Raw genomic sequence first — 26,903 nt, 5'->3', positions numbered from 1 at the left:
AATCATGGTTGGGCAGAGAGAGAATGGGGCTGCCATAACATCCAGGCCTTTTAGGCACTCATGCTAATTATCTTTTTGTTTCTCTCCCCTCCTCCCCCACAGGTACCGAGCCCTGGTCCTTCTATTTTATTAATGGTTTCCTAAACTTCAATGTGGCTTTTGCCTTGGCCCTGCTCGCCCTGCCGCTGACCTCCCTCATGGAATGTCTTCTACAGAAATTTCAAGGTGAGTGTGGCAGTCTTCGAGAGCTGAGGTCCAACAGCCCACGTCTCCTAGATCCTTGAAAATAGGGGAGAGCTTATTTGCTGTATATGCAGCTTTTCTTTCTTGGAAGCAAAATCAGGGTCAGGGAACGCCTTACAGCAGCCTGGTTCCAGGAGCTCATTATTTGCACTGCACTATTTACCCTACAATGAGTGGAGGCTGGGGACAGAGGTAGCAAATTACACCTGAGCTCACAGTAGCATCCGGCCAGGGACGGAACACTGTTGTGATTCTTTAAGGACGATCCCTTCATTCCCCATGCCTCCCTCTCCTCTGAAGAGCATTGTGCTGTCAAGGCTGAAGTACACCGAGTAAGTATGACAAATTGTACAGCCACATGCTCTTCAGTCACAGATGCAAATGCTATAGAAATAACCCTGACAGAAATTTAGGGGAAAAAATACTCGTAGTTATCTCCATCTTATCTTAGATTGGAAGTGTAAGCCCACAGTTCTCTATACTTTTCTACTGTTGTTTTAAATGCGACGGCCAAGACATTTCAGAAGAGAGCTTTGAGAGAACAGAGTTGGGGTTTTTTTGGATCTAGTTTGGATTTTTTGGGTTATTTCTTCATAAACCATTCTAACCCCTACGAGCCGCCCATTTCCCTTGATGCTGCCCATATAGAGCATGATCTTGCAAGAATTTGAGTAGTGAGAACTTGTGTGAATTGTTGAAGGCATTCTGCACCTTGCAGGATTGAGCCCACATAGGGCAGATTTGTGAAAACTTCTTCCTAAATTAGGAAGTCTCTTGCACTTTAATGTACCATTCACAGCTGTGCCATTGAAATGAGTTAGTTTTTCCTTGAAATTTAATATTTACCTTCATAAGGGAACAAATGAGGTTTAAATTCAGTCCTATTACATATCTCTGCTCTAAGGGCTAGTAGCAGTGGCCATACAATTTTATTGTAGCCCAAAATATGGCATGTCAAGTGGTGCTGGTGTTGCTGCTGCTACAAAATTATACAATTAAATCTCATTTTGGTAGATTTTAGCTTCATAGATGTTTAGGCCAGAAGGGACCGTTATGATAGTCTAGTCGGACCTCTGACTTTCAGAGTGATCACTTAGTCCTTCATAAATTACACTGTGAAAAAGCAAAACATTGTCCAGTTCATATTGGGTTTCATTTGGATGCAAGTTTAACTCATGCAGTTTGGCAGGATGATTTCCTAAAATACCAGGGTGGCGGGGGAATGGAAGAAGAAAAAACCCAGTGGTTGCATCTTCCCCTGGCTGCTGCTAACACATTTTCCCCAAGGATGGGCTCAAGCTAAATTTTAAGGGCAGATAGCAGCATCATGATCAGTGTCTCCTGTTAGGATTCTGATTATGAATGAAGAAAAGGAGTACTTGTGGCACCTTAGAGACTAACAAATTTATTTGAGCATAAGTCTTTGTGAGTTACAGCTCACTTCATCGGATTCATGCAGTGGAAAATACAGTGGGGAGATTTTATATACACAGAGAACATGAAACAATGGGTGTTGCCATACACACTGTAACAAGGGTGATAAGGTAAGGTGAGCATTACCAGCAGGAGAGCCGGGGGGGGGGGGGGGAGGGATCTTTTGTAGTGATGATCAAGGTGGGCCATTTCCAGCAGTTGACAAGAATATGTGAGGAACAGTAGGGGTGGGGCAGGGAAATAAACATGGGGAAATAGTTTTACTTTGTGTAATGACACATCCACTCCCAGTCTTTATTCAAGCCTAAATTGATTGTATCCAGTTTGCAAATTAATTCCAATTCAGCAGTCTCTCGTTGGAGTCTGTTTTTGAAGTTTTTTTGTTGAAGAATTGCCACTTTTAGGTCTGTAATCGAGTGACCAAGGAGATTGAAGTGTTCTCCGATTGGTTTTTGAATGTTCTAATTCTTGATGTCTGATTTGTATCCATTTATTCTTTTACATAGAGACTGTCCAGTGTACATGGCAGAGGGGCATTGCTGGCACATGATGGCATATATCACATTGGTAGATGTGCTGGTGAACGAGCCTCTGATAGTGTGGCTGATGTGATTAGGCCCTATGATGGTGTTCCCTGAATAGATATGTGGACACAGTTGGTAACGGGCTTTGTTGCAAGGATAGGTTCCTGGGTTAGTGTTTTTGTTGTAAGAAAAGGAGTACTTGTGGCGTCTTAGAGACTAAAATTTATTTGAGCATAAACTTTCGTGAGCTAAAGCTCACTTCATTGGACGCTGTAGCTCACGAAAGCTTATGCTCAAATAAATTTGTTAGTCTCTAAGGTGCCACAAGTACTCCTTTTCTTTTTGCGAATACAGACTAACACGGCTGCTACTCTGAAACCTGTTTTTGTTGTGCGGTTTGTGGTTCCTGATGAGTATTTGCATCAGGTTGGGGACGTGTCTGTAAGCAAGGACTGGCCTGTCTCCCAGGATCTGTGAGAGTGATGGGTTGTCCTTCAGGATAGGTTGTAGATCCTTGATGATGCGTTGGAGAGGTTTTAGTTGGGGGTTGAAGGTGATGGCTAGTGGCGTTCTGTTATTTTCTTTGTTGGGCCTGTCCTGTAGTAGGTGACTTCTGGGTACTCTTCTGGCTCTGTCAATCTGTTTCTTCACTTCAGTAGGTGGGTATTGTAGTTGTAAGAACGCTTGATAGAGATATTGTAGGTGTTTGTCTCTGTCTGAGGAGTTGGAGCAAATGTGGTTGTATCGTAGAGCTTATGCTCAAATAAATTTGTTAGCCTCTGTGGTGCCACAAGTACTCCGTTTCTTTTTGCGGATACAGACTAACACGGGTGCTACTCTGAAACCTGTGATTATGTATGGAATTCTGTTAAGAAACGGCATTGTAATATATCTTCCTGAAAGCGTACACTAGAGGGTGCTGCTTGTGTCTGTTCCTTGAATGTGGCTGACATACTGTCAGAAACCAGTAAAAGCTCAATTGGAGATCCTATAAATGCCGGTTTCCTGCTGCTCACCTAACATTGTGTACCTAACAGCAGGAGCCATTCTTCTGGGTGCTTTGTTCTTATTGTTTGTGAAATGCCTCTATGCTTATTTGTTTAACACTGCAGCTTTTGGAAGAGTAGGGGGACAGGATTTAAAGTTGCATTGAGCCACCTTGTCAGACTAAAATTCAGTAATTATTGATATTTTTGAATGACTTGCTTCCTGCTTTACACACACAAAAAAAAGTTACTTGAGAGATCTTACATGCATTGTTTTTTGTAATGAAGCAACAAGGGTTTTGGAAATGCCAGTACCTAAACAACCATTTTAGTTAGGAATATAAGCTTCATTGGACTCTATCTCTGATCCCTGGATGCGCTAGTGTAGTACAACAAAGCAAATATCAGGAATTTTTGATTTCCTGCTCAGAAGCTTCAGGTCATGATGGATTTAGTCTCTTCTTCCTGGGATTGGTTATAGGCTCATTATCCAGATCCTGCTTCTCCTTCTTTTGGGCTCTGGTTTCCCTGCATTCTGGGACTTGTAGGGCATCTGAAGCCTACAGAAATCCACTAAGCAAGCTTTCACTCCTGACTGATTTCTTGCTAGTTTGGCTGTGATATGGAGAGTGGAAGTGCTGCTTGGGATTGAATAGTGAAACATTCCATTTGAGAGAAAGAGAATGAAAACTAAGGGAAAGCCCTTGTATTTATTTCACTAGTCTCATGAGCCTTGCTTGACTGATTTATGCTTCTTTCAGTCCAGAATCTGGGTCGCCCATATTGGCTTACACTAGCTCCTATGTATATCTGGATCCTGATTTTCTTCAGTCAACCCCACAAAGAGGAGAGGTTTCTGTTTCCCATATATCCTCTTATCTGTCTCTGTGGAGCTGTGGCTCTCTCTGCCCTACAGGTGGGTTTCAGTGAGAATTGCTGTGTGTTTATAACCTGGTACCTAAAGGGGGTTTAATTACCAGTTTACTTCTATATCATTGCTCTCGAAGGCTTGGGAACATCTGCAGAACATCTGCTGCTGCAACATAATCTGCAGTAATATGCATAGTTCTGCAGTGCCCATAGTGTAACTCCAAGAGCATGATGTGCAGTTAGCTGTTTCTGATTGTTAGCTAGTGGGGTTTGAGTTTTCGGAATGTGGCACACAGATTGATCATAAGGCCCTGGGATTGAAAAAACGCAACCATTCTAAAGTTAAAATGTGTATGTGTTTGCTGCTTTTACAAAGTAGTTTGCTAAACATAATCCTCCAGTTCTGGTTGGCTGAGAACTTGTGCAGAATCATTTGATCCCCATCAGGCAGTGATGCAGGACCAAAATTGGGGAGATTTCCCTCCCCAAATGGCATAAATGTATGAATAGAATGTGCTAATGATGTAAAAATCTTGGATTAGCCTGAACAGTAGGCTAAGGATGTTGAGTGTTATCACCAATATTAATATGCATGACATTTCTTGGGTGTTCTGCTTTAGCACTGAAACATCTCAACTGCCCTTCATTCGAAATTCTCTCACATGGTGTGAGAACAACCTTGGCCCAATCTGGAATAGTCACTGGCCCAAATGTTCTGAAAGATTCATTATTTGATGCAATCTCAGACAAGCATCCAATGTGATCGCATTATAAAGCCATGAAATTTGACCTTGTGGCTGGGCTATTCAGAAGTCCTTGTTGAAATCCAAGATTTTCATCATTTCCCTTATTTAAAAGGAAAGTGGTATTGCTTAGGCATTAGGAAACTGCTATTTTTAAAGAGCTAAAAAAGTGTTTTTAATAAAAGTAGATTAAAACACTTTGTAGAGTAAAATGTTCCAGATCAGTAGAAGCTTTCACAGAGCTGAAATTATTCATTTCTTACCCATGAAAAATACATATGAATGAACATAAGAACAGCCATACTGGGTCAGATCAAAGGTCCATCTAGCCCAGTATCCTGTCTTCCGACAGTGGCCAGTGCCAGATGCCCCAGAGAGAATGAACAGAACAGGGAATCAAGTGATCCATCCCCTGTCGCCCATTCTCAGCTTCTGGCAAACAGAGGCTAGGGATACCATCCCTGCCCATCCTGGCTAATAGCCATTGATAGACCTATGCTCCATGAATTTACCTAGTTATTTTTTGCAGTCACCAATCTCTATAGTAGACTGTTCCAGCTGCTTTCCTTGGCTGTGCCATTATTTCCCATCCTGGGTATATAATACCTCTTCCTGTTTCAGTCCCAGGCCCCTCTCCCAGTACTGCCAACACCCCTGAAACCAGGTCTCCAGCACCTTCAGCTATTGCAGTGCTGGCCTCTTACCCAGCGCTGCCAATTCCCTGTAACCCCGACCTGCAATATCCCTTGCTATTGCAGTTCCTGGCCCCTTATCCAGCCCTGCCATTGTCCCACAATCCTGACCTGCAGCACTCTCCTCTATTGCAATTCTTCCCACACACAAGCTCTGCTAATGTGCATTCTTGAGCTGCCTGCTCCCAGGATCAAGTCATGTAATACTAGCCATTCTTCAGCAATTCTCAGCAAGGGCTATGTGCAGTAGGAAGGCCCCTGAGAAAGCAGTGGTTTGGGACACCTGCCAAACATGGCTGCAGGATACTCTGGTGTGTATCTCTGTTCTGCATATTTTAACACCACTTGATTTACTTCCAGTATGTAGGAGCCATCTGAGAATTTAAACTGCTTCCCTGCTAACCATACAAGCTTGACAATGAAAAAACAATCCCATGGCTGCTATGAGACGAAAGCAAATGATGCAAGAGGAATAGAGACCATTTTAGGATGGGAAGTGAATAATCCCTCCTGTGGGGGAGAGAGGGGAGGGGCAAAACCTGAGTGTGTTACATACTGTTTCTTTTGTGCCTGCCCAAAAAACCTGTTGGGTCATCTATAGAAGAGCAGAAAAGCCCTTAGAGGGATTAAAAAAGAAAAGAAAAATCAGGCAGGGCTATATTTAAACACTGCTGCAAATGCGCTGGTCCTGCACATCCCTGTATCTTATTTCAGGCTATGGCTTGCTGTTCAGGCAGGTGCCCAAGTATTGTGTGACAGCAACCTGGAAATGCAACTTCTTTAAAGAGGGAGCCAGTCCAGATGGAGAAAGGAGAGACCTAGGGTCTAGGAGAAGGCCTGATGAGAGGCACCCCCAGAGAGCAGTAGTAGAAATCTCAGCTGGGACAGATTTTGCGGAATTGCCAGGCAGGAGGCCTGGTTTGGAGAGGGCTGTGATGCCCAGCAAGAAAGAACTCCTGGGAAAGAGGTTGAAAAGTGTTTGTGATGAGTTCAGTTGAACAGTTCTTTAAATAAACCACATTCCCAAGAAGGGGATGTGATTGAACCAAGTGAACCTCTAGGCATTTTTTTGAGGAGCCAAGTTTGGGAAACTGAGGCCGCAGACACATGCACTGACTGTGGAAGCTGCATCTGTTACAGAGGATTTTTTATAAAATGGACTTTTAAAAAATTAGTTTCCAAAGAATTCAAGTTGAGAGTGTCCCTCTAACTTAACTACATCTTGCATTCTATTTGGAACCCCTTGTTCTCCCCATTGCAGGTGGCGCTCTCCCCAGGGGTATTGGGCTGGATTTCTGTTCAGCTGCATCATAGGTTTAATGACGTTAATACCTTTTTGTCCCTCCAGAAATGTTACCACTTCACATTCCAGCGTTACCGCCTGGAGCACTACACTGTCTCCTCCAACTGGCTGGCTCTGGGGACGGTTTTTCTCTTTGGGCTCTTGTCACTCTCGCGCTCTGTGGCTTTATTCAAAGGTTGGTGTTTTGGGATGGTTCTGTTCTCGAACCCAGACAGTTGCAAGACAGTCCAGAGGGGTCTTCATGTTGAGACACAAACCCTGATTCTGCAAAGACTTAGGGCTTGTTCTGCGCATAAAAGTTGTTCTACTTTAACCATACAGTACAGTAATAAGTGCAAAAACCCTCCACCTCAGGGGATAAGATGTACCAGTATAAGGCACCTTTATTCCAGTGTAACTGTTTCCTCACTAGGGCTTGTATGGGTAAAAAAAAAAATCACACCCTAACCAACATAGCTATACCAGTATCCTATCTCTGTGTAGATCAGTGCTTACACATGTACTTATCCTTACACGTGTGAGGCCATACTCAGGAGAGCACTTCAGCATGTAAAGCTTGTACTTAAGTATGTGATGAAGTGCTTTCCTGAATGGAGATAGGTTTAAGCATGTGTTTAATGTTAAGTATGCGTGTATGTGCTCTCTGGAATTGGAGCCAGGAGTGGTCCCATTAACTTCAATGGAGCTTCTCACCTAAATAAAGTCAAGCCTGGGCATATGTATTTGCAGGATTGAATCCATATACAGTAGTGACAGGAGAGTGGTAATAAAAGTGCCGTTTTATAGCAAGGTACTGAAATGGGATTTGGATCCTAACTACATTTTAGTGTAGATTATTTTATTTATTTATGAAGCTATCCATTAAGAAGGCCCTGAAAGCACTTGAGGCTTTGTATGAATATTTATCTATAGTGTTGTTTTTATATTTATTTATTTTACTACATGACCATCCTTTACTCTGGGTGAACATGCAATATTTCAATTACAGTCACCCAGCAATCACTCTGTTCATTAAGCCAAGGTTAGCAAACCTGGGCTTGTGATTGATATGAACTTTTATTACTTGAGCAAAGTAAATAAATGTGGTATCTCCCTTTTTATGTTCTTAGCTAAGTTAAACTCCTTGAACAGTGGAAACGTGTGGCATAGGAAAAGGCCTAAAATAAAATCAGCGTGTTATTAAATAACAAGGGCAGGAATGTTCATGATTTTGGCAGCTTTTTGTAGACAAAGTGGCAGAAGTTGAAGCGGGCCTTGGTGTAATATTGCAAGTGGGTTGGCGTTAGTTTTAATGGCACATGATGCCATTGGGATGGGTGCTCTCTAGATACCAGAGATAGGTAGCTGGGCATGTACTCCAAACGCTCACCGCATTTTGATGGGAGGCTTAAATATAAACAAGTCAAGCTAAGAGAATACCACCTGCCTTTTCACTCTGTTCCCAATCTTCCTCCTCTTTAGGGTACCATGGGCCTCTCGACCTGTATCCAGAATTTCATAGGATTGCCACTGATCCGACTATTCACACAGTGCCAGAAGGGAGGCCGGTTAATGTCTGTGTGGGGAAGGAGTGGTACCGATTTCCAAGCAGCTTTCTCCTGCCAGATGAGTAAGTTGCTCATCATAAAGGACCCGATTCAGCAAGATACATAAGCAGCTGCCCGACTTGAAGCTCATGGCACTGATGTCAACTTGCGTTCCTGAAGTTAAGCCCCTTGCTGAACTGGGGCCAAAGTGAGAACAAGATGTGCATATCATGGTGATTAATTTCAGAAACAAAGCCTGCCCTTCTGAGTGACATTACATGACGTTACATGATTTATCAGCCCTACCCGGCTGGTGGCTCCTCTCCCCAAGTCTTTTAGCCACTGCGTCTCTGCTGTGCAAATTCTCTATCTCTGTTTGTTTGTCCATGTCTGCTTGGCTGTGTTTAGGGGCAAGGCTGTTGGTGACTCACCTGTTGTGTTCAAGGTTCCCGAGAAACATAGGAAATCAGGTTAGACTGCAGACTGCATTCCTTTAAACTTTATGGAGACCCACCGGCAACAATTATCATACTGAAATAACATTTCAAGGCCACAGGGTACATATACAATCCTAATTTGTTATCCAAAGCATCAAATGTAGTTAATGCACAAGTTCAGGGCTGCATGGAAATATCATAAAATCATTAGTTTTAAGCATATGCTTCTCAGGATGCAGTTTGTAGGATAGTTTTGACAAGAATTCATCTCACAAGCTGTCCATAATGCCAAGCCCTCAGACTTGTGTCATATGTACCAGCGATCTTGGAAAGAGTGACTCACCTGTTTGCTTTTCAGATTTTCAAAATATTTTAAATTAATTAATTCTTTGAGCCACGTGCACGGATGGTAACAATTCAGATTCTTACAGGGGTCCTGTCAAGGTTGTTTTCATCGTTCTGAAATGATGTACTTTCACTTACTGTAGTTCACAGCCATTTTGTTTTGAAGCTTGAAACTGAATTATGTGTTATTTTTTAAAGTGGTCTTCCAGCCCCCAGGCACACGGGTTTGTTGTTGTAGGATTGCTTATGAGCAATGGGTAGCTGTTGCTTTCTTAAGAAGCAAGGCCTTTGCTTTGGAAAAATCTTTGGACATCTGTAAAGGGAGGAGGGGATTTTTTCCTATTATGATGGGCCTCTGAGTAAGAAATGGGCAGGATGATATATGCTACTTAAAAGGAGGTCAGGAAGATCCAGTTGATTTCATTTCCTGACACTGGCAGTTGGCTTTCTGCATCCATCTTAGGGGTATATCTTTAAAACAGCATAGGGTGTTAGCCACCAGCACCCTGTATGCTGCTTTGGGATTGTGTCCCAAAAATCCCAGCTACTCTTTCCAAGCAATTTTAGCTAATGGCCCTTAATTTTAGGTGGAAAGGGTTAAAAAAACAACAACCCAGCCCTCCCTCCCTCCACCCAACCTGTAGAACTGCAAGATAGTACAGTCTGTTTACAAAGATGGTGTTCATGGGCAAATGTCCCACTGCTTTGCAGGGCTTGCAGACAGCAGTTGGTGATTCCCCAGTGAAGCAGTTGCAGTAGATGAGTACTAGGATTAGTCCTTGAAGGCCTGAAATACAAGCTATTCGGGCACAAGTGGCTGCAGAAGCCTGCATTCTTTAAAACCATTGGAGTGTTTATTTAGGAGCAAGCTGAACAAAGCTGTTCCTTTCACCAGCTGAAGTGTCTTGTTCCTGGCTGGCCTGGGTTCTGGTCTAGCAGATGTGGCCAAAATTATTTGATTTGCAAATATTAAACAAAGTTCAAAAGTTAAATGTGGATGGAAAAGGCCTGATGCCAATTTCAGTCCATTGTTTCTGAATGTAGTTTAGCTCCCTGACAGTAAGCCTCCAGGACTCCTTGAGTGGTCACTGCAATCAAAATGCATTTCCCCGACATACCGTTCTGGTCCATGCCCGCCATGTCTTGTAACTGTTTTTATCATTAAGGAAGCTTGCCATGATTAATGGAGAACAGAAGGCTGGACATAGGACGTGGATGGGTTTGTGTTCCCCTTTGTGCATTGTGTATCTTTCATGAGCTATAGTATACATGGGAGTTTTTCTTGTGTTTCCACTGATGGCTCAGCTATGGTTCACTTGTTTGTTAAGTTTGAATGCATCTTGTAAGTGAAATTTACAAGAATGATGGTATATTCTCTTTGTTTTCCCATTGACCTCAGTGATTCTTACCCATGTGCTTAAGTCCTTTTGCGAACAGGGTCATCTTGTCTAGGTGCAACTGAATTTGGTAGGTTGGGGGCTGCCTCTGTGCATACATCTAACCCATTGCTGCTTTTCTAGCAGGACTGTTTTCTTTGTATACTGGAAAGCCTCTAGTTACGTTTTGTTTTCTCGTTACAAAATTCTGGTGGCTTCCACAGTTTCATTTCAGGTTTTCCCCTCTCTGTGTTTCCTGCAGTTGGCAGCTCCAGTTCATCCCATCGGAGTTCAGGGGCCAGTTACCGAAACCATTTGCCAAGGGACCAGCGGCCACACGGAGTATTCCTGCAGACATGAATGACCAAAACAGGGAAGAGCCAACCAGATATGTAAGGGCTTGTCGTCTTTTTCTTTCATCATCGTTAGTAGTACTGTAGTTGCCCAGGAGTCCTCATCATGGGCCAGGACCCCATTGTGCTGGGGCTGTATAAACCCAAAAACTGTTTGCAGTGGCATTTGGCTGTGTCCCAAAACAAAATCTGTTTGTTTAGATGTCTGTATTTTACTTGTAAATCATCTCTGTATTTGTCATTGAGCAGTGAGTGGGTGACATTTTCCTTTGCATTTTGGGAGCTTTCTGTTAAAACTAAGTAAATAAAATTGCCCAAGAGAAGAAACAGAAGAAATAGGAGTTTAGTCCAGAGCTTTACCTGAAACAATTGGGACCCTTGCACCGCTGATTTCAAAAGGAATCTGTTAGGATTCACCATACTGATGTAGGTTATTAGTTCCTTTTCCAGGTTGTCTCATGTTACATAACCAAAAATACCACTTGCCAGCTGACCTGTTGTAGAATTCTTTAGCAGATTAAGTCAAAGTACAGAAGCAATTTTCTGAGGACCCAGCCTTTTCTCCTTTTTTTTCCCCTCAAGGTTTCTTTAGAGTGTTTTAAGTGACATAGATAAAAGTACTAGCTGTCTCTGTCTTAGAGTTCCATAGTATCTGAGCGATAATCTGCACGTTTTATTTGCATTTATGTTTTGCTTCAGGCTGGAGATTTTAGTTTGTTGTGTGTTTGCAAGCAGCTGGCAGTAGTGACCATATATATTGGTGCCGTTGGGAGGCTGCTCAGCGGACCTTTTTATCTCGTTTGGGTTGAACTGTTGTCTAGAAAGGAGTACCAAGCTAAATATGTTTTTTATTCTTTTTTTCTGAGATCAGTATAATTCTGAGCCTAGATAAATACAGTTGTGTCACCTGACCATTATGAGTGGGAATGCCTGGAGTATTGCATTATAAATGTTGGCCCATCCATATGTCCCTCCTATCTGTCCCTCATTACCGAAGTATATGAGTACCTCCTGATTGTTAATGTATTTATCCTCCCAACACCCCTGTGAGGTAGGGAAATGCTACTTGCCTTATATTACAAACAAGGAGCTGAGGCACAGAGAGGCTAAATGACTTGTTCAAAGTCTATGACAGTGTCAAGAATTGAACCTGGGTCGCAGGTGACTGCTCTAACCATGGAACCATCCCTCCTCTTGTCAAAAGGGATGAATAAGATGAACTGCCAAGAAGCAGATGATGCCTTTCCTCCTCCATTCTCAGCACTTTGAAGGGTGCCCTCTGTGCCGTCCATGACTCTGTGGGAAGCACTCAGACTAGCAGACTGGATGTAAACCACATACCTCTGTTGAAGTCAATGCACACATGCTCATTTACACCAGCTGAGGATCTTGGCTCACTGTGGCAGTATGACAGTCTGCAGATTTGATTTCGAGAGTAGGGTTGAATCTGATATGACAACGTTAGAGGAAATTGTATAGGTAACAAAGCAAGAATCAATCTGCAGGATTTAGGCTCTGTTGTTTTAAGATCTATTACATGGTTATTGGAAATGGGAAGGAGGCGGATTCCCACCTGAGAGGAGCTGTCTACTGCAATGCATTTAATTTACAAAATCTTTAACTCTGGCATATTTTTAGCGCAGACAGCTGGCTGGTGCACAGCCTGTGACTAATGAAACAAAACACATTTTTGTTTCATGGTTGTCTCTTCATGTCACCCTACAATTTTGTTATTTCTGATGCAAGGAAGAAGGACTGGGATGTGTTTGTTTAATGCAGCCACTTTGAGAAATACAGAAATTAGCTACTTGATGTAAATTTTAAATGGGATTTTAAAACTAACCTTTGATTCTGAGCTGCTAATAATACCAGGAGAACTGGGATGTCTCTAGAGCTAAGTGAGCTGCCAGTAGCAGTGGCATGCCCAGATTCCAAAGACAGACAGACAGTCAGCAAGCATTGGAAAGAGCAGCCAGAATTGTGCATGGCAAGTAAATCTAGGAGATATAAGCCTATTGATATATTATAGGAGAGAGTGTATATCTCATGAAGAGTTTATCCACACTATGGACAAAACAAAGAATTTAGTGGTGGTGGAGTGATTAGATTATTCATTCTCTAGTGGAAGTTCCTGTTGCTGAATTGCGTGGAAATCACAAGGCATATCGTAGGTTTCTCTTACAGTGACTGGGAGAAGAGGGATTTAACCATCTTGTTTTTCAAAATACCCAGGCATTAAGGATCTGTTTCTGCTTCCTTTACTCATGTTGAGTAGCACTTACTCATGCAAGTTGTCCTGTGGGATCCTAAATGCATTTCTCTCTGAAACTGTTAAGGTGGCTCTGATTGGTACCATCTGTTATAAAGAGGTGTTGGCAGGTACCATAGACCAGGCCTAAAAGCTGAACTTTTGTTTGAAGTTCCTGACCTTGGAGAAGACTTCTTTATATTTTCTTTTTACTTTCCCCACCCAGTGCCTAGCCATCTTTTGAAAACGCTCAAGGACCCAAAGGCTAAGCTAGCCTCATGTTAGAGTTGTTGACTTGAGCTTTTCGGATAGGGTTTTCTGGGTTCTGCAGGACACATTTTAACTCAGCTCTGCTTATGGTAGAGCAAGCAAGCTCCTATATTGCACTGTGTGGTTAAACCATCATCCGCTCTGTTCCATCCGTTAGCCAGCAAGGGCCGTGCAGTTGGAGCATTATTACAAAAGAGTCCTGTCTTCCACCTGTTTAGCATGCTTTGTCTCCTGTGACTACTCAGGAAGTGGTCAAATGCAGTTCTTTTTCATCACTTTACAGAGCAGCTGCACCAGATTAAAAAATACCGGAGGGGGGAGGGTGGTTGTACATTTAAAATTGCCCCTGGCTCTATTCACTGAGAGTGAAATTCTTCCCTGTGGAAAGGGCCTGTTTAAGGCCTATGCACCAGTTAAATTCCATTTAAGCCCCCAAAATAGGGTGCATGGGCCCTGTGATGTCTCTCTGCCCACAGGTGAATTTCACCCTTCACTTCAGCTTAACCTATAAGAATAAGGTAAAAGCCACTCAGGATTGTAGAGGGGAAATATACTGTGTGTCAGAGAACTCTTTTGCATTGGAAGCTTCAGTCCTATTGAGGGAGCATCCAGGAAAAGAAGGGAATGTTAGAGCTTGGTATTTTCGGATGGTTTGCGGCAGTTTGTTTCTCTCAAAGGGACTCTGTATAGCTTGAAAAACAAAATATCTAACAAGCAAAAATCTCTATGGGCCTAGAATTCTCCCCTCTGACAATGCAAGAAGTTGATTCAATATTCTTCTTAGCTGAGTTTCCTGCAGTGTAATTTCAGTTGGTGCGCAAGTGTGATGCCACTGAGCCATCTGGTCTTCCCTTAATTAAATTGTTTTCAACATAAATTTACCGCAAACCCCAGTGTTTCTCCTGAAAAGTGACTCTAAAACATTCAAGAAAGTTTGCAAGACTCACGTGTGACTCAGCACACTGCAGAAAGCCCAGAAAGGGATAGGGTCAGGGACTAAAACTGAAAAAGAAACCCACCCTTCCAAGGCAGCACATTCCTGCTCTCTGCTGCTTCTAACAAAGTTTATTCAGGAAGGTTAATTGATGGGGAGCTGCTGTTGAAAACACAGCCTAGCAGTCTTGCCTTTGATTTGATTGATGAAAAATCTATTTACACTTCCCTCTTGGTCACTTAACCTCCTTAATAAGCCAAACTCCCATAGTGACTGATAGTATTTGCCCCTTTCCTGAAACAGCTGATGATTCTTATGTCATTTGTTCTTTTCTGTTTCCTTGAGATGACAAGACTTGCACTCCTTTAGTTTAGTTCATTCTTGAGCAATGATAGTTCAGATTGTGTTCAGCTGCTTTTAATTGGAAGAGAAATTGTCACTAAAGAGATGTCACTCAGCAACACCCTTACAGACCTCCCTCTATACGGTGGCAGGAACTGAGATTGAAACCCAGATCCATCAGAATTTTGTGATTATTGCCCCTGACTCCTATTAAGGCCCCTGCTCAGCAAGGGATGTCCTTTAAACATTGATCTCGCTGAGCCCCTCCAGGCTGTTGTACTTCTCCATCTCATCCTTTCCTTCTCCAACTTTTTCAAATAGATTCAATCCTCCCTCAGAGAAATGCCTCCTTCTGCTGACTGACTCCTTAATCTTTCCCTTCCAGCCCACCCCACCTTGGTGTCTCAGGCAGGTTTCTGCAATAAGCCCCTCTCAGATCACTATGTCTGGATCCCCAGGGGGCCATCATCCCATGGATATCTGTGCTTAGGGAATCCTGCTATGGAGTCCTCTTTATGTGCTGTGGGATGGACAGGAGGTTACAGAGTAGAATCTAGGTAGAGCTGGAAGATAAACAGGGAGCTGGATCAATTGGGCAATGTTTTTCCTCAGTTGCCAGTAATAGGCGCCTGGTACCTTTCTGCACTGGATAATAAATCAGAACAATTGTGGCTTGGATACTGTATTTTGGTCTTTATCGAATTGTACAGAAAGATACACAGTAGGACTTTGACCCAGCACAAAATGCCCTGAGAAGTCTCTTTGTACTCCATAGTACATTCTTTACATTTTGGTGGTAGGTGCCCTTATTTGTATTGGTGGGGGCAGAGAGCGAGAGAGACTGCTTATTCTCCTGTTCATCTAGCTGTGGGATTTTGTGCACAGGCTCAGACATCAGCAAGGCATTCAGGAGGCATCAGCTGCCATTTTCAGTTGCTCATCAATTTCATTGTTCTGTGCTGATTTAATCATGCCCAGATTAGATGGAGTGACATAGCAGCCTTTTAATATTTTTATTCCATCAGGTGCATGAATGATGGCAGTAAATCAGAACAGAGCTGTTGCTGTTGTAGTGAGAGAGTTCACATTTTTACCTGAATACTTTTCTTGTCTTTCCCCTTCCCCTCATGCTTCACCACAGTAGAAATGTCCAACTGTCTAGTGAGAATGGTCCCATGCACTGTAAATTTTTTTACTGAGCAGAACAGCATTCTGCCTCTGATTTTACTCAGCTTGAGGAAGTCTCTGGCAATTTATATATTCAGATATAAACTATATTTAAGCTCCCTGCTGCCTTCTCCCCAGTCAAAGCAGCCAAATTACTGCAGAATACTATTACTGATTTTATGTCTATAGCATTTTTTTATCAAGAAACTCAAAGCACTTTATAAATTTTAATTAATGAAGTCTGACCCCTTCCAAGAGATAGTTGGGTATTGCTAACTCCATTTGATAGAGCGGAAAACAGGGAGGTTGGATGACATGCCAGAGGTCACAAAGCCAGGAACAGAAGCCAGGAGTCCTGATTTTCAGTCCTCTGCATTAAACACTAGAAGTAGAATTTTCAGAATGGCCTAAGTTCCATTTTCAAAAGTGACTTGAGCAATTGCAAGCCTGAGTCCCATTGCCTTTCAGTGACATTCGTGCTCCTAAGTCACATTTGAGAATGTGACGCAAGTTTTTGGTTCCTTAGGCACTTTTTTGAAAATTCTAGCCTAGATCAACTTCCCTCTCAGAGTTGGAAATAGAACCCCTCGGTCCTTATTACTGGTGCCTAGCACTAACTGCTTGACTGCTCTCCCATCCCTTTGTTTAGTTTTCTACACAGTGTAACTAATCTTTGAACTTCCTCCTATAGAACATATCTCGTGAGTTAGGATTATTTATTAAATTTTGTCATAGTGCTAAAGAACTTTCATAGCTGACAGCTCATCTTTGCAAAAAGAAAAGGAGTACCTGTGGCACCTTAGAGACTAACAAATTTATTTGAGCATAAGCCTTCGTGAGCTACACCTCACTTCATCGGATGCATTTGGTGGAAAATACAGAGGGGAGATTGATATATACACACAGAGAACATGAAACAATGGGTTTTATCATACACACTGTAAGGAGAAAAGAAAAGGAGTACTTGTGGCGCCTTAGACTAACAAATTTATTAAAATAAATTTGTTAGTCTCTAAGGTGCCACAAGTACTCCTTTTCTTTTTGCGAATACAGACTAACACGGCTGCTACTCTGAAACTGTAAGGAGAGTGATCACTTAAGATAAGCCATCACCAGCAGCGGGGGGGGGGGGGGAACTGTGGAACCAAGCTCATGTTTGTGTTAGCCAACCTTTCTCTGCCTGCAGCCTCTAGAATTTGCCTGTAGGAGATGCCACAAGAGGGAATAGTAGCATGGAAAAGACACAGCGGGGTAATGAACAGCACAGGCTGTCCGTATCAGGGAGTGGTCTTCCCAGCAGGAAGGGGATCTTTATATAACCTAGGCCCCCTGAGGACACTGCCTGCAGTTCATTCACCGGGAGGTCACAAATGTAATTCAGTTTTGTTGTGTTGCTTCCTTGTATACAATTTCATAATTCAGCTGAGTGTTGCCAAACTTTTCTGTAAGGGCAAAGCAGCTGCTTGCATCTTTGACTGCTGATAAAGACATGAATGCAACAATATTGTATCCATATGATCCTGGAAGTACAGTATGATGTCCAATCCAGGCAATATGGTGGTGAGGATCAGCAGCAAGGCAGGGTGGTATTATTAATGCATTAACCCCATCAGGTTGTAGCACAGTTATGCCAGGCTGCCAGCATCTTGCCAGAGATGCTTATTATTTCCTGTGAATCCACTTAAACTCCAGCCAAATGTGCCAGTGGATTAGCACAAATGTCTGGCTGTTTGAAGTGGTTAACGGATTACTGTGTACATGTGAGATCGATTGGGCAGCCATGATCTCTGTGCATAAAACCAGATATCTTGCAAATATGATAGTAACTGCAACATACCTACTTATGGGAGGCCAGAGTAGAGAGCATGAGATGGAAATGTCAGCCTGACATTTTGTGCTAGTAAAGAGCCACTGCAAGTGGAAACATTAAAAAAAAAAAAAAAATCATGAGTCAGGCACCCAGAATCATGAGATTATCTTAAAAATGTGATTTCAAAAAAAGAGTAAATATTGGATTCTTTTTATTTACTTTACGTATTTTGAGCCTTTAGAGTACACTCGGGTCATTTCCAAGCTTCTCTTCACAACCGTGAGACTTAAAAACTTTTTTTTTTTTTAAGTGAAGACTGAGATTCTCATAATCCTCCGACTCCAGCATCTGGGGCTTTAATATTGTACCAAAAACTGCAACTCTCATGGTAAAATCATGAGAATTTGCAAGACTGGAAACCCCAAGAATTTGAGAGCTGGTGCCAAGTTAGAACAGTGAGTGGAGCTGAATAGCAAATAACTCCCAAAATCTAGCCCAGAAAATGCAAAAATATTCAAGTTGAGAAATCAAAAGTTAGGAAATTCCTAGAGTTGAGGTTGCTCCCACTGTGCTAGCTAAGCTATATAGCACATCCTACATATTGCATGTTAAACAATAAACATTAATGTAGTGATTTTTGTGATTAGTGATTTATATTGACTGTGCAATATAGCTTACTGTTGTGTGAGCATCTGAACTCTAGAATTCCATTTCTTATACTTATTCTTATTGAGGAAGGGGGCAATACACATTTAAATCAGTAAGCAGTGAGGAGTTGGGTTGTGATGCCAGCCCATGACGCGCATCCTTCTGCAGGAGGAGCATCCCATTTACACAGAGAGATTTGAGGCTTTTGTCCTGTTTGTAGGGAAGCAGGGAAAAGCGGCTGCTCAGTTGGGTTTCACCTTGTTTGAGGACCATAGGAGACACAGCGACCATCCCCCACTGACTGTCACAGCTGGGAGGTGGAGTGTACAATCACTGAGAAATGGCTTTGGAAGAGCTGCCTCAGTGAAAGATCCTCCTGATCTGCCAAAAGTGGGGGTCAGACTCTGGCTTACTCTCGAACAGCAGGGGTAATTACCTGCTGATGAACCTCAGCCTCCTGTAACTGCCAGCCAGGGTAGGATTCGAGCACCTCTCAGCCATGAATGGATTGTATCCTCATGTGAGGTAGGGAGGTGCTGTCCATGTTTTAGAGAGGGGAAACTGAGGCATAGAGAGAGGCAGTGACTTGCATGGGGTCACATGGGGAGTCTTTAACTGAGCTGGGAAATGAACCTGGGTCCCCAGAGTCTCTGAGCCTTAGTCACTAGATCCTTCTCTCTACGCTCTGTCTCCCTTGACCGTTCCATGACCACTTCAACTTCCCTGGGCCTTCCTGCAAACAGCAGAGCTGCCAAGAGCCTCATTCTGCCTCCTTCAAAATCAGCCTGGCCTGCCCCATCACGGCCCATCTACCCCACAGTAATTTCTGAGGTAACTCACCTTTGCCAGTTCAGCAGCACTCACCCAGCCACCCACAATGGAGTATTTCCAGTTCCCTGGCTCACTGGTCAGGCTGAGCTTGCCAGAAGGGAGAGGCCTAAAGGGCTAATCCTTGCAGTTGCAGTCCAGAGTTCAATCTCTGCTTGTTTTAACATTTACACAGCTCCACTGGCTTTGGAGGGGGTTCCAGTGAATGGTGAGGTGTGGTGTTTAACAGCCCCCAGAGCAGTTAAGGAAGGGGCTTTGTTCAGATACATTCTGATGGAATCCCTCTCCTGTAAGCCCCTGAGAACAGGCTATGTTTAGTTTGGCTACAGCTGCTGCTTCCTGTAGTTTCTCACTCTCTCTTATTACCTTTCCTCTAGTGTTTCCTTGTGTAGTTATGACAGCACTACTAATCTGAAAAGATGACGTAGGTTTGAGGTGGGGTTTTAAACTCTGGATAATCACATGGCTTGACCTAGGGCAAGCACCATGTGCGCCCAAAGACAGCTGGGCTTTCCTAACACTTTGGCTTTGTGTTAAAGTCCTTGTTCCCTTCTGGCTTGTTTTTTGTTGTGTGTGTGTGTGTGTGTGTGTGTGTGCGCTGGTTGAGAGTGAGTTTGAGGGCGAGAATCTTGTTTCTTGAGACAGGCAGACGCGATGTTTTCTGGATCAAGAGGAGTTGTCGTACATGTGGCACAGCGGTGGGTGTTGTGCTTACATGCAAAGTGATCCAAAGCCTATTGAAGCCATTGTGAGGCTTTCCATTGGCTTCACTGGGTGTTGAATCTAAACTTCGTTGTCCTAACTTAGATTGTAAGTTCTTCAGCGCAGGAACTGTTGGTGCAATTGCCAGATCCCACAAATTTATTGTTTCTATGAAAAAAGAAAAGGAGTACTTGTGGCACCTTAGAGACTAACACATTTATTAGAGCATCATAAGCTTTTGTGAGCTATAGCTCACTTCATCGGATGCATTTAGATGAAGTGAGCTGTAGCTCACAAAAGCTTATGATGCTCTAATAAATTTGTTAGTCTCTAAGGTGCCACAAGTACTCCTTTTCTTTTTGCGAATACAGATTAACACGGCTGCTACTCTGAAACCTGTCATTGTTTCTATGGTCTCCCGAAAAACACTTCTCTCCCCGTGCACTCACGTGAGCTGTATTTCTGATTGCTCCATGCACTTGTTTGAGCTGCATTGCTTAATGATTGCTTCAGTCTGGGTTAGGATAATAAGTGAGCTGAGGGAGGTCATCCTCCTTGAAAATGCTCACACAGGGTATATATTCTTTGCTCTAGAGAAGCATTCCCCGACGGCTGCGGCAGCAGTAGCATCTGACATTTCTATAGAACCTTTCATTTCAATAGATCCAGAACACTTCACCAAGTTTTATAACTGTGTTTGAAAGAGCATTTACACCACCACTGAAATGCAGCCAGCTCTGGGGTGAGATGTGGTAGTGATTCAACAGTGCATGAGAATGTTTACACAACAGTTTAGGATAGGAAGTAAAGAATGCACCTCACTACATAAAGAACAAGGTTTCCTTTCTCCCTGCAGATTGACATTTCCAAATGCCATTACCTGGTGGATTTAGATAGAGCAATTGAAACATCAAGGGAGCCAAGATACTCCTCCAACAAAGAAGAATGGGTCAACATTGCCTACAAACCATTCCTGGATACTTCCAGGTAAGTGTTTTCACAAGTTTTGGGAAGGAAGAACGGGGCAGACAGGTGCATGAGCTAATTCTGTTTGAATTTCTGCATATGAAAGAAGCGATCCATGTACTGGTAGGAGAAATGCAATGGTAGGAGTTACCTTGAAACAATCCTCTTGGGAAAGGCACCTTTCTGCACACAGGGACAGGCATTTATGTGGGGAAGTCTGCATGGTATTAATACAGCTTTGGTGCTCATGGCCAATGTTGCGTTATAGGGTGAAACACCCCAGTGGGTTAAAATCATTTTAAAAATGAAAGCTCAGCAGCCACCTTTGGCTGAAATATATTTTTATTTTTTATTTGAACAAGAATTGTTAGAAGGTTGTTGGGAGGAGAAGAAATTAGAGTGAAATCAGCATTCTCTAGGCTACTCTGGGGTGGGATCTGTTTGGTTGTATTAGGTTGAAAGTGACCGTGCAATCCATATAGGGCAGTAGCTCCCTGTTGTAAATGATTCTTGGATGCTTATTTATAAAGGTATTGTAAGGCAACTGTTATGCAATGGGAAGAGGGATTTGCTGGAAAGATCCATTAAAAAGCAGCAACACAGAAGCTAGTGCCCTCTTATTTTTTCATGCTGGCCCATGGTTCTCTGGAAAACTTTAACTGATCATCTGTCCTTACTAAACTAATGCAGTTGGGTGATGGGACGCTGCAATAATGCTCTTTACCCAATGGATCTGTGTTTTTAATTAAATTAATAAAGTTACAAACAAATAAACAAAAGAATCTTCCACTCAGCCTTAAGCTAGGCATAGCCCCTCTTCCCTGAGGTACTGTCCCTTCTTCTGGGACAATTGCAGGAGATGCTCTCTTCTTGCAGCTTCGCTCTGTAGTGCCACTTCTAGTACTGCCCTCACTGGACTTCCTTGCACTCTATAGCTCAGGTGCAGCCTCATCACCTTAGCTGGTTCAGCTGGGAGTATCTGCTCTGGCATATGGGACCTGGGCCTATTTTAATCCTGGGAGCCAGCCACCCTGTGACACCAGGGGACAAATAACAAAGCCGGACATACGGCATGGCAGCCCAGAGGCTGGGCATTAGATCAGTCAGCTGTTCAGAATTTTAAACTAGATGGGATGACTGAGCTCTCACCTTGCCCTGGTAGGCTGACTTGGACAGTTTTAACGTCGGTCAGTATTGTTTGGCAAATGATGCTTTGTGTCCAGCTTGCAGTGAGAGACCGTGCTATGCTGTTTCCATTGGGTGGGGTGGCATAGTACAGGAATGGCAGCGTCGCAGAGACTTGTGACGATGCCAGAAGAAGGGGGAGACTTGTGAAAGCTGTGGAGCATGGTGACCGCTTTAACAATCAATCAGTCAGGTAAAACTGCAGAATAATAAAAAATAGACAGGCCTCTCTTGAGCCAGGTAAAACACCAGTATCTCTTCTCTCTTTGGCACTTCGACACCTTCCTCAGCCTGGACCCTACACTCCCTGGTAGAGAAGTTACTGAGCTTTTAGAACAAAGGCACAGATTGACTAAGGGCAGAGCAGGGGGGTAATTGGCTTCCTTCACCCCATAACAAAGGACCCCACTGCCTTTATGGAGCTCTTTTTACCTGGGAGGGGACTGCTATTCGTGGTGCCAGGGATTCGTGCAGCACATACCGACGGGATCAGAAATCAGCCAATGGGAGTCTTGGCCCCATGTGTCTCTCTTGGCAGCCTCCCTTCTCTTGCTTGCGCTTCTGCTGCATTGAAATTCTCCGTGCTGTTCCTATCAGCGCCTCACAGCTTGAGCAGAAAGGAGGCGCGGTGCCTTTGTGTGTGCAGAAGGCCAGGTTGCCATAGCAGCAGGTCTGATTTTCATGCCTGCTGTGCACCTCGATGACTCACAAGGTTCAGGATGTGCTGTGCCAGGCTGTCCTCCCACCAATTAAGTGGACTTTAGTGTGTCAGAATCTGTGCAGCTGGAGTGCATGGTGCAAATAAAGGAGGGAATGTGCAGCAGAGAAGGTCTCGGTCAGCAGGGTGTGAGCAGAGTAATCTGCATTCCAGCCCCCCCCCCACCCCCGCGAGCGTGGTGTCCCTTATTAATTGCACTCTTTTCCCAGGAATTTAAGTATCTCACACATTGTTCTGAGCACCATAAAGGCTCCTGATGCAGACCCTACAGCAAAACCCCAAAGACTCAATCTGATGGAAACAGGCTAAACTGTGCCCTGAACCAGGGCCTGCCTGACCGACCAGGGAAATGTTAGACTCAAGTATGGATTCTCCAAAGCTGGCTCAAGTGATTGTAGCAGAGAGAGATGAACAAGGCTTACTAGCTCTGAATCTGCTCCATTCCCTGGCAAGGCCATTATTTACTTGTATGACTTGAGCACCTAGAAGCCCCAGCCAAGATCAGGGCCCTGCTGTGCTGGCCAGGCCCTAGTGTGCTGGCAGGAAAAGGCTTTGCAAATGCCTTTTCTAAAGCTCTTGGTTTTGTCCTGCTGGCTTGTAAAGTTTTTACATCTCAACCTCACAGTCATAAGCCAGTCAGAGAGGAAGAATGGTCCAGGTGCTAGGGCATTGGCTGGAACTTGCGAGAGCGGGATTCAAATCCCTGCTCTGTCAGAGACTTCTTGTGTGACTTGCGGCAGGTCACTTAGCCTCTGTGCCTTGGTTTCCCATTAGTACAGTGGAGAGAATAGCACTGCCCTGCCTCACGGGTGTGGTGAGGATAAATAGGTTACTGATTGAGATGTGCTTAGACGCAACAGTGATGGAGACCAGACATGTTCCTTAGATAGATAGTATTGTTTGGCTCATATTATAGGCTTTCATTATAATGTCAGTGGAGTGGCTAGGAAGCACCATGCTTTTGCTCTTGATTCTCCAGTTGGATACTAGCTCGTTTCAGGACCGGAGCTGGGTTGTTACCAGCTGGCTGGTGAGCTAATTGCTAACATAGGCTGCAGATCTATCTGTTGAGGGTTGAATGTCTCCAAGAGATGGAGTTCATTCCACCTTGCAAACCCCAGTGTGGCCCCTACATTCCGCTGCCGTTGGTGGAGCATCCACTTTACGCTTTCCCCTTTGTAAAGAGAGCACACTTGGTGGATCCTACTGCCTGCGACTCTGTGGCAATGTTGCCTGCTGTTTTAAGTAGCCTTTCCTTTGCTCGCCCCCTCTGGCCTTGGACATAATATGCCTAGTCTTGCTGATCGTCAAGCATGCTGGGGAACAGATCTGGCCAGTAATGCAAGTGTCTCATCTCGCCCATTCTCTATGCCAGCTGGGAATGTCGCTGTAGGCACCAGAGCAATGCAACAAGGATCTATTCAAGTGATGCAGTGCATGTTTTTAACAAGTCCTGTGAATTAGTGCCAAAGTCCTGTGAATTAGTGCTGAAGGGAGCGATGCGAGAGATCACAAAGGTCTGCTATCTTGGGTGCCAGCATCCTCCCTGGTGGTGAGAAGCTGTGGCAATTGCTCCTGAAGGCACAGAATTTTCTTGTTTATTTGTTTGAAGTGACAAATCCAATTCGTGCTGTCCCTGCTGCAGTTGAGAGGGTAATTATCTGGACTGGGAACTTCGCCACACAGGAGGAGCAGTGACATGGGCTGTAGGAGCTCCAGCAGGTTCGGTGAATGCCCCCACAGAAAGCTTTAATTGAAAAGAATGCAACCTCCCTCCTGCCACTCTGCCCCGAAGGCACTTGGAACTGGTGGAAGGCACAGGCTCCCCAGAGTAGAGACAGCGCAGGCAGCTGGCTGATGAATCTGCTTTGGTGACATGAGCTATGTGTGTGTGCCGTGCTTAGCCTCGTCTTGTCTAGCAGGTCTCTAGAGGGTGGTGGTCTCCTGTCGGGCTAGGTTTCAAAGCATCTTGCTATAAAATGATCGCCTCAAGCAGGACTATTGACAGTTATGGGCTATTTCCAGAGAGGAGCTGCCTATGTTTCACCGGCAAACTCTACACATGTAAAATCTTGCATGACTGACTGCAGCATGGGAAAGTCTGTGCAGAAAAGCCCACGTGCAAATATATGCACAGAGGCCTGTGCATAGGGTCAGAGAAGGTGTTTCAGGAGCCTCCTTTATAAACCCAAACTGCTCATTTCCGAGCATTTTCCCTGCCCTCAGCCCGGTGCCATGACGTGTGTATCAAATCCGGCACCTGCTTCCACACAAACAATTCTGAAGCAGCCCTTGCTAAACATGAAGTAAGTGTAAAAGGCATGATTAAAATGCAGCTTTAAAAAAAAAAAAAAAAAAAAGCATCACCTCGAGCTGAGCTGTGAGGGAAGCAGCAATCAGCTCAGATTACAGGTTTGCAGCGCAGGGCCATGGAGTGAGGCACATTAAAAATCCTTCCAACTCCAGCTCTTATTCTTTGAAAATAAATGACCCCAGCAGCTCAATTCATGCCTGCTGAACTGCAGGCTTCTGGGACTTGCTGCGATTCTCACATTGACGTCAGCAAGTGCAAATGTAAATCTCAGCTCCCTCTGATAAATGGTGTTGCTAATTGAATTAGAGCACTCTGAGCTACCAACTAATTATGCTACTCAGGCAGCTGCTTTGTCCAGGTCCATTTAATTCTGTATTGGCTGAGTGCTGCCATTCTGGCATAGAAAAGGGGAAATATATTAAAGCTCCCAATTAAGAAGCATATATTTTTTGGCTCTTTAGGCTGAGCTGTTTGCTAGCTCCAGGCACTCGTGCTCTTGCCCTTATGTTTTCCATTGTAAAATAGTCTTAATGCAAGATTAGTGATCCAATCACTTTGTGCTAAAATATTATATCCCTTGTTTGATAGGTAAGAGATTCCCCTATGCCATTTAATGCTGCTTTTCTTAATATCCAGTATGAGGCTTTTAAAAAAAATAGTTTTCCTTTAAATTCATGGTCAATGTGGAATTTTCTACACCTCAAAGAAATGCAAATGTTAATAGGTTTGCAGTAGGTTAATAGGTTTGCAGGGCAGAGACAGCTTCGGTCATGGCTATGCATCTGCTCCTGAACTCCGTGTGCAGAGATAACCAGAATATCCTCAACCCCTGTATTTGGCAGAGTTCCAACTTTGTTTCCTTTCTCCCTCTCTCCTCCATTACCTTCTCCTCTTCCTACTAGTGCTAACTTCAGAAATGTAGTCTCTGGTAGGCCTTTGACTTTCAGTTGATCTGTGAAATTCAGGCTGCCAGGTGTGTTAGCAAAAAAGCTTTTTCTTTCCTAAAGTATTTAATCTCTTCCCCCAAAACAAGACAAATCTCTGAAGCAGGAGGGGAAAACACACACAGACATTCACACTTTGGGCCCATATCCTATGGCCATTGAAGTTAGTTGAAGCTTTTCATTGACTTCAGCGAGCATTGGATTAAACCCTTTGTCCTCTACTGTAGAGTAACAATTCATGGGTTTGATCTAGCTAGTGGCCTGCTCTGTACTGATCAAGGCCACACCCACAAACTCCAGGTGGACAAATAAAGAGAAGTAAATATATATGAAAATGGTATAGATTCAGTTGCATCCATTTCCCCTCACCCTTCATATATCACCTGTTGTCTTAGAAGCTCTGGGGTTAGGTGACAGATGGTAAAGATGCTTGAGCCCTGTCTAAATTAAGTTTCTAATGGAACTGCACCAGTAGTGAATTACAACTTCTGCTTTCTTTGTTGTAGACAAAGCCTCTGAAACTTGCCTTAGTGCGTGTGGCTATTTAGCACACAGCAGCCTTGTGCTTCAGTGTCTTATTGTACAAAGTGCCCTTCAGCTAGAAACTGGTTGTTGCTTAATGAACATGAAAGCTCAGCTCATAATTGAGGGCCAGATATGTAGGTGCCGCCACCTGCCATGCAAAAGTAAGTGGTTTGAAGAGTCCGGCCTTGTTGGGGTGTCAAAGGCCTGCCAAAGACTGCATTTCTGCTCTTGGAGTTTTTTTTCCTGGGCTTTTTAAGACATGAGGATACATTTTCAGCCTCTTAACTATATACATGAAATTATAACCTATAACATTACTGTAACAATTACTATCACTGAGCACGGTTGTTTTTAGTGGTGTTAATCATGAGCCTTCTGAAGACACACAACATAACAAACTTTGCATTGGATACCACATTTTACAAGGATGAACGTAGGGGTGCTGGGTGTTCCCCCAAGGTACAGAGCAT

At 43.6% G+C, this 26,903-nt stretch overlaps 1 protein-coding gene across 7 annotated transcripts in view; it reads left to right on the top strand.

Annotated features, from left to right (window-relative positions):
* ALG9 (ALG9 alpha-1,2-mannosyltransferase) overlaps positions 1-26,903 on the top strand; it is a 96,423-nt gene that overhangs the window by 18,074 nt on the left and 51,446 nt on the right. For 6 of the 7 annotated variants that reach the window (XM_043501007.1, XM_043501009.1, XM_043501006.1 and 3 more), the window contains exons 9-14: positions 103-225; positions 3,949-4,103; positions 6,841-6,970; positions 8,257-8,404; positions 10,742-10,871; positions 20,638-20,768. In XM_043501007.1, the coding sequence (XP_043356942.1) occupies positions 103-225; positions 3,949-4,103; positions 6,841-6,970; positions 8,257-8,404; positions 10,742-10,871; positions 20,638-20,768 (817 nt within the window). The remainder of the gene's footprint in view (positions 1-102; positions 226-3,948; positions 4,104-6,840; positions 6,971-8,256; positions 8,405-10,741; positions 10,872-20,637; positions 20,769-26,903) is intronic. The other variant, XM_043501008.1, reaches the window with a different exon arrangement.

This window comes from Dermochelys coriacea, chromosome 22, assembly GCF_009764565.3.
Source record: "Dermochelys coriacea isolate rDerCor1 chromosome 22, rDerCor1.pri.v4, whole genome shotgun sequence".
NCBI lineage: Eukaryota > Metazoa > Chordata > Testudines > Dermochelyidae > Dermochelys > Dermochelys coriacea.
This window is presented reverse-complemented; position numbering and strand designations above follow the sequence as displayed.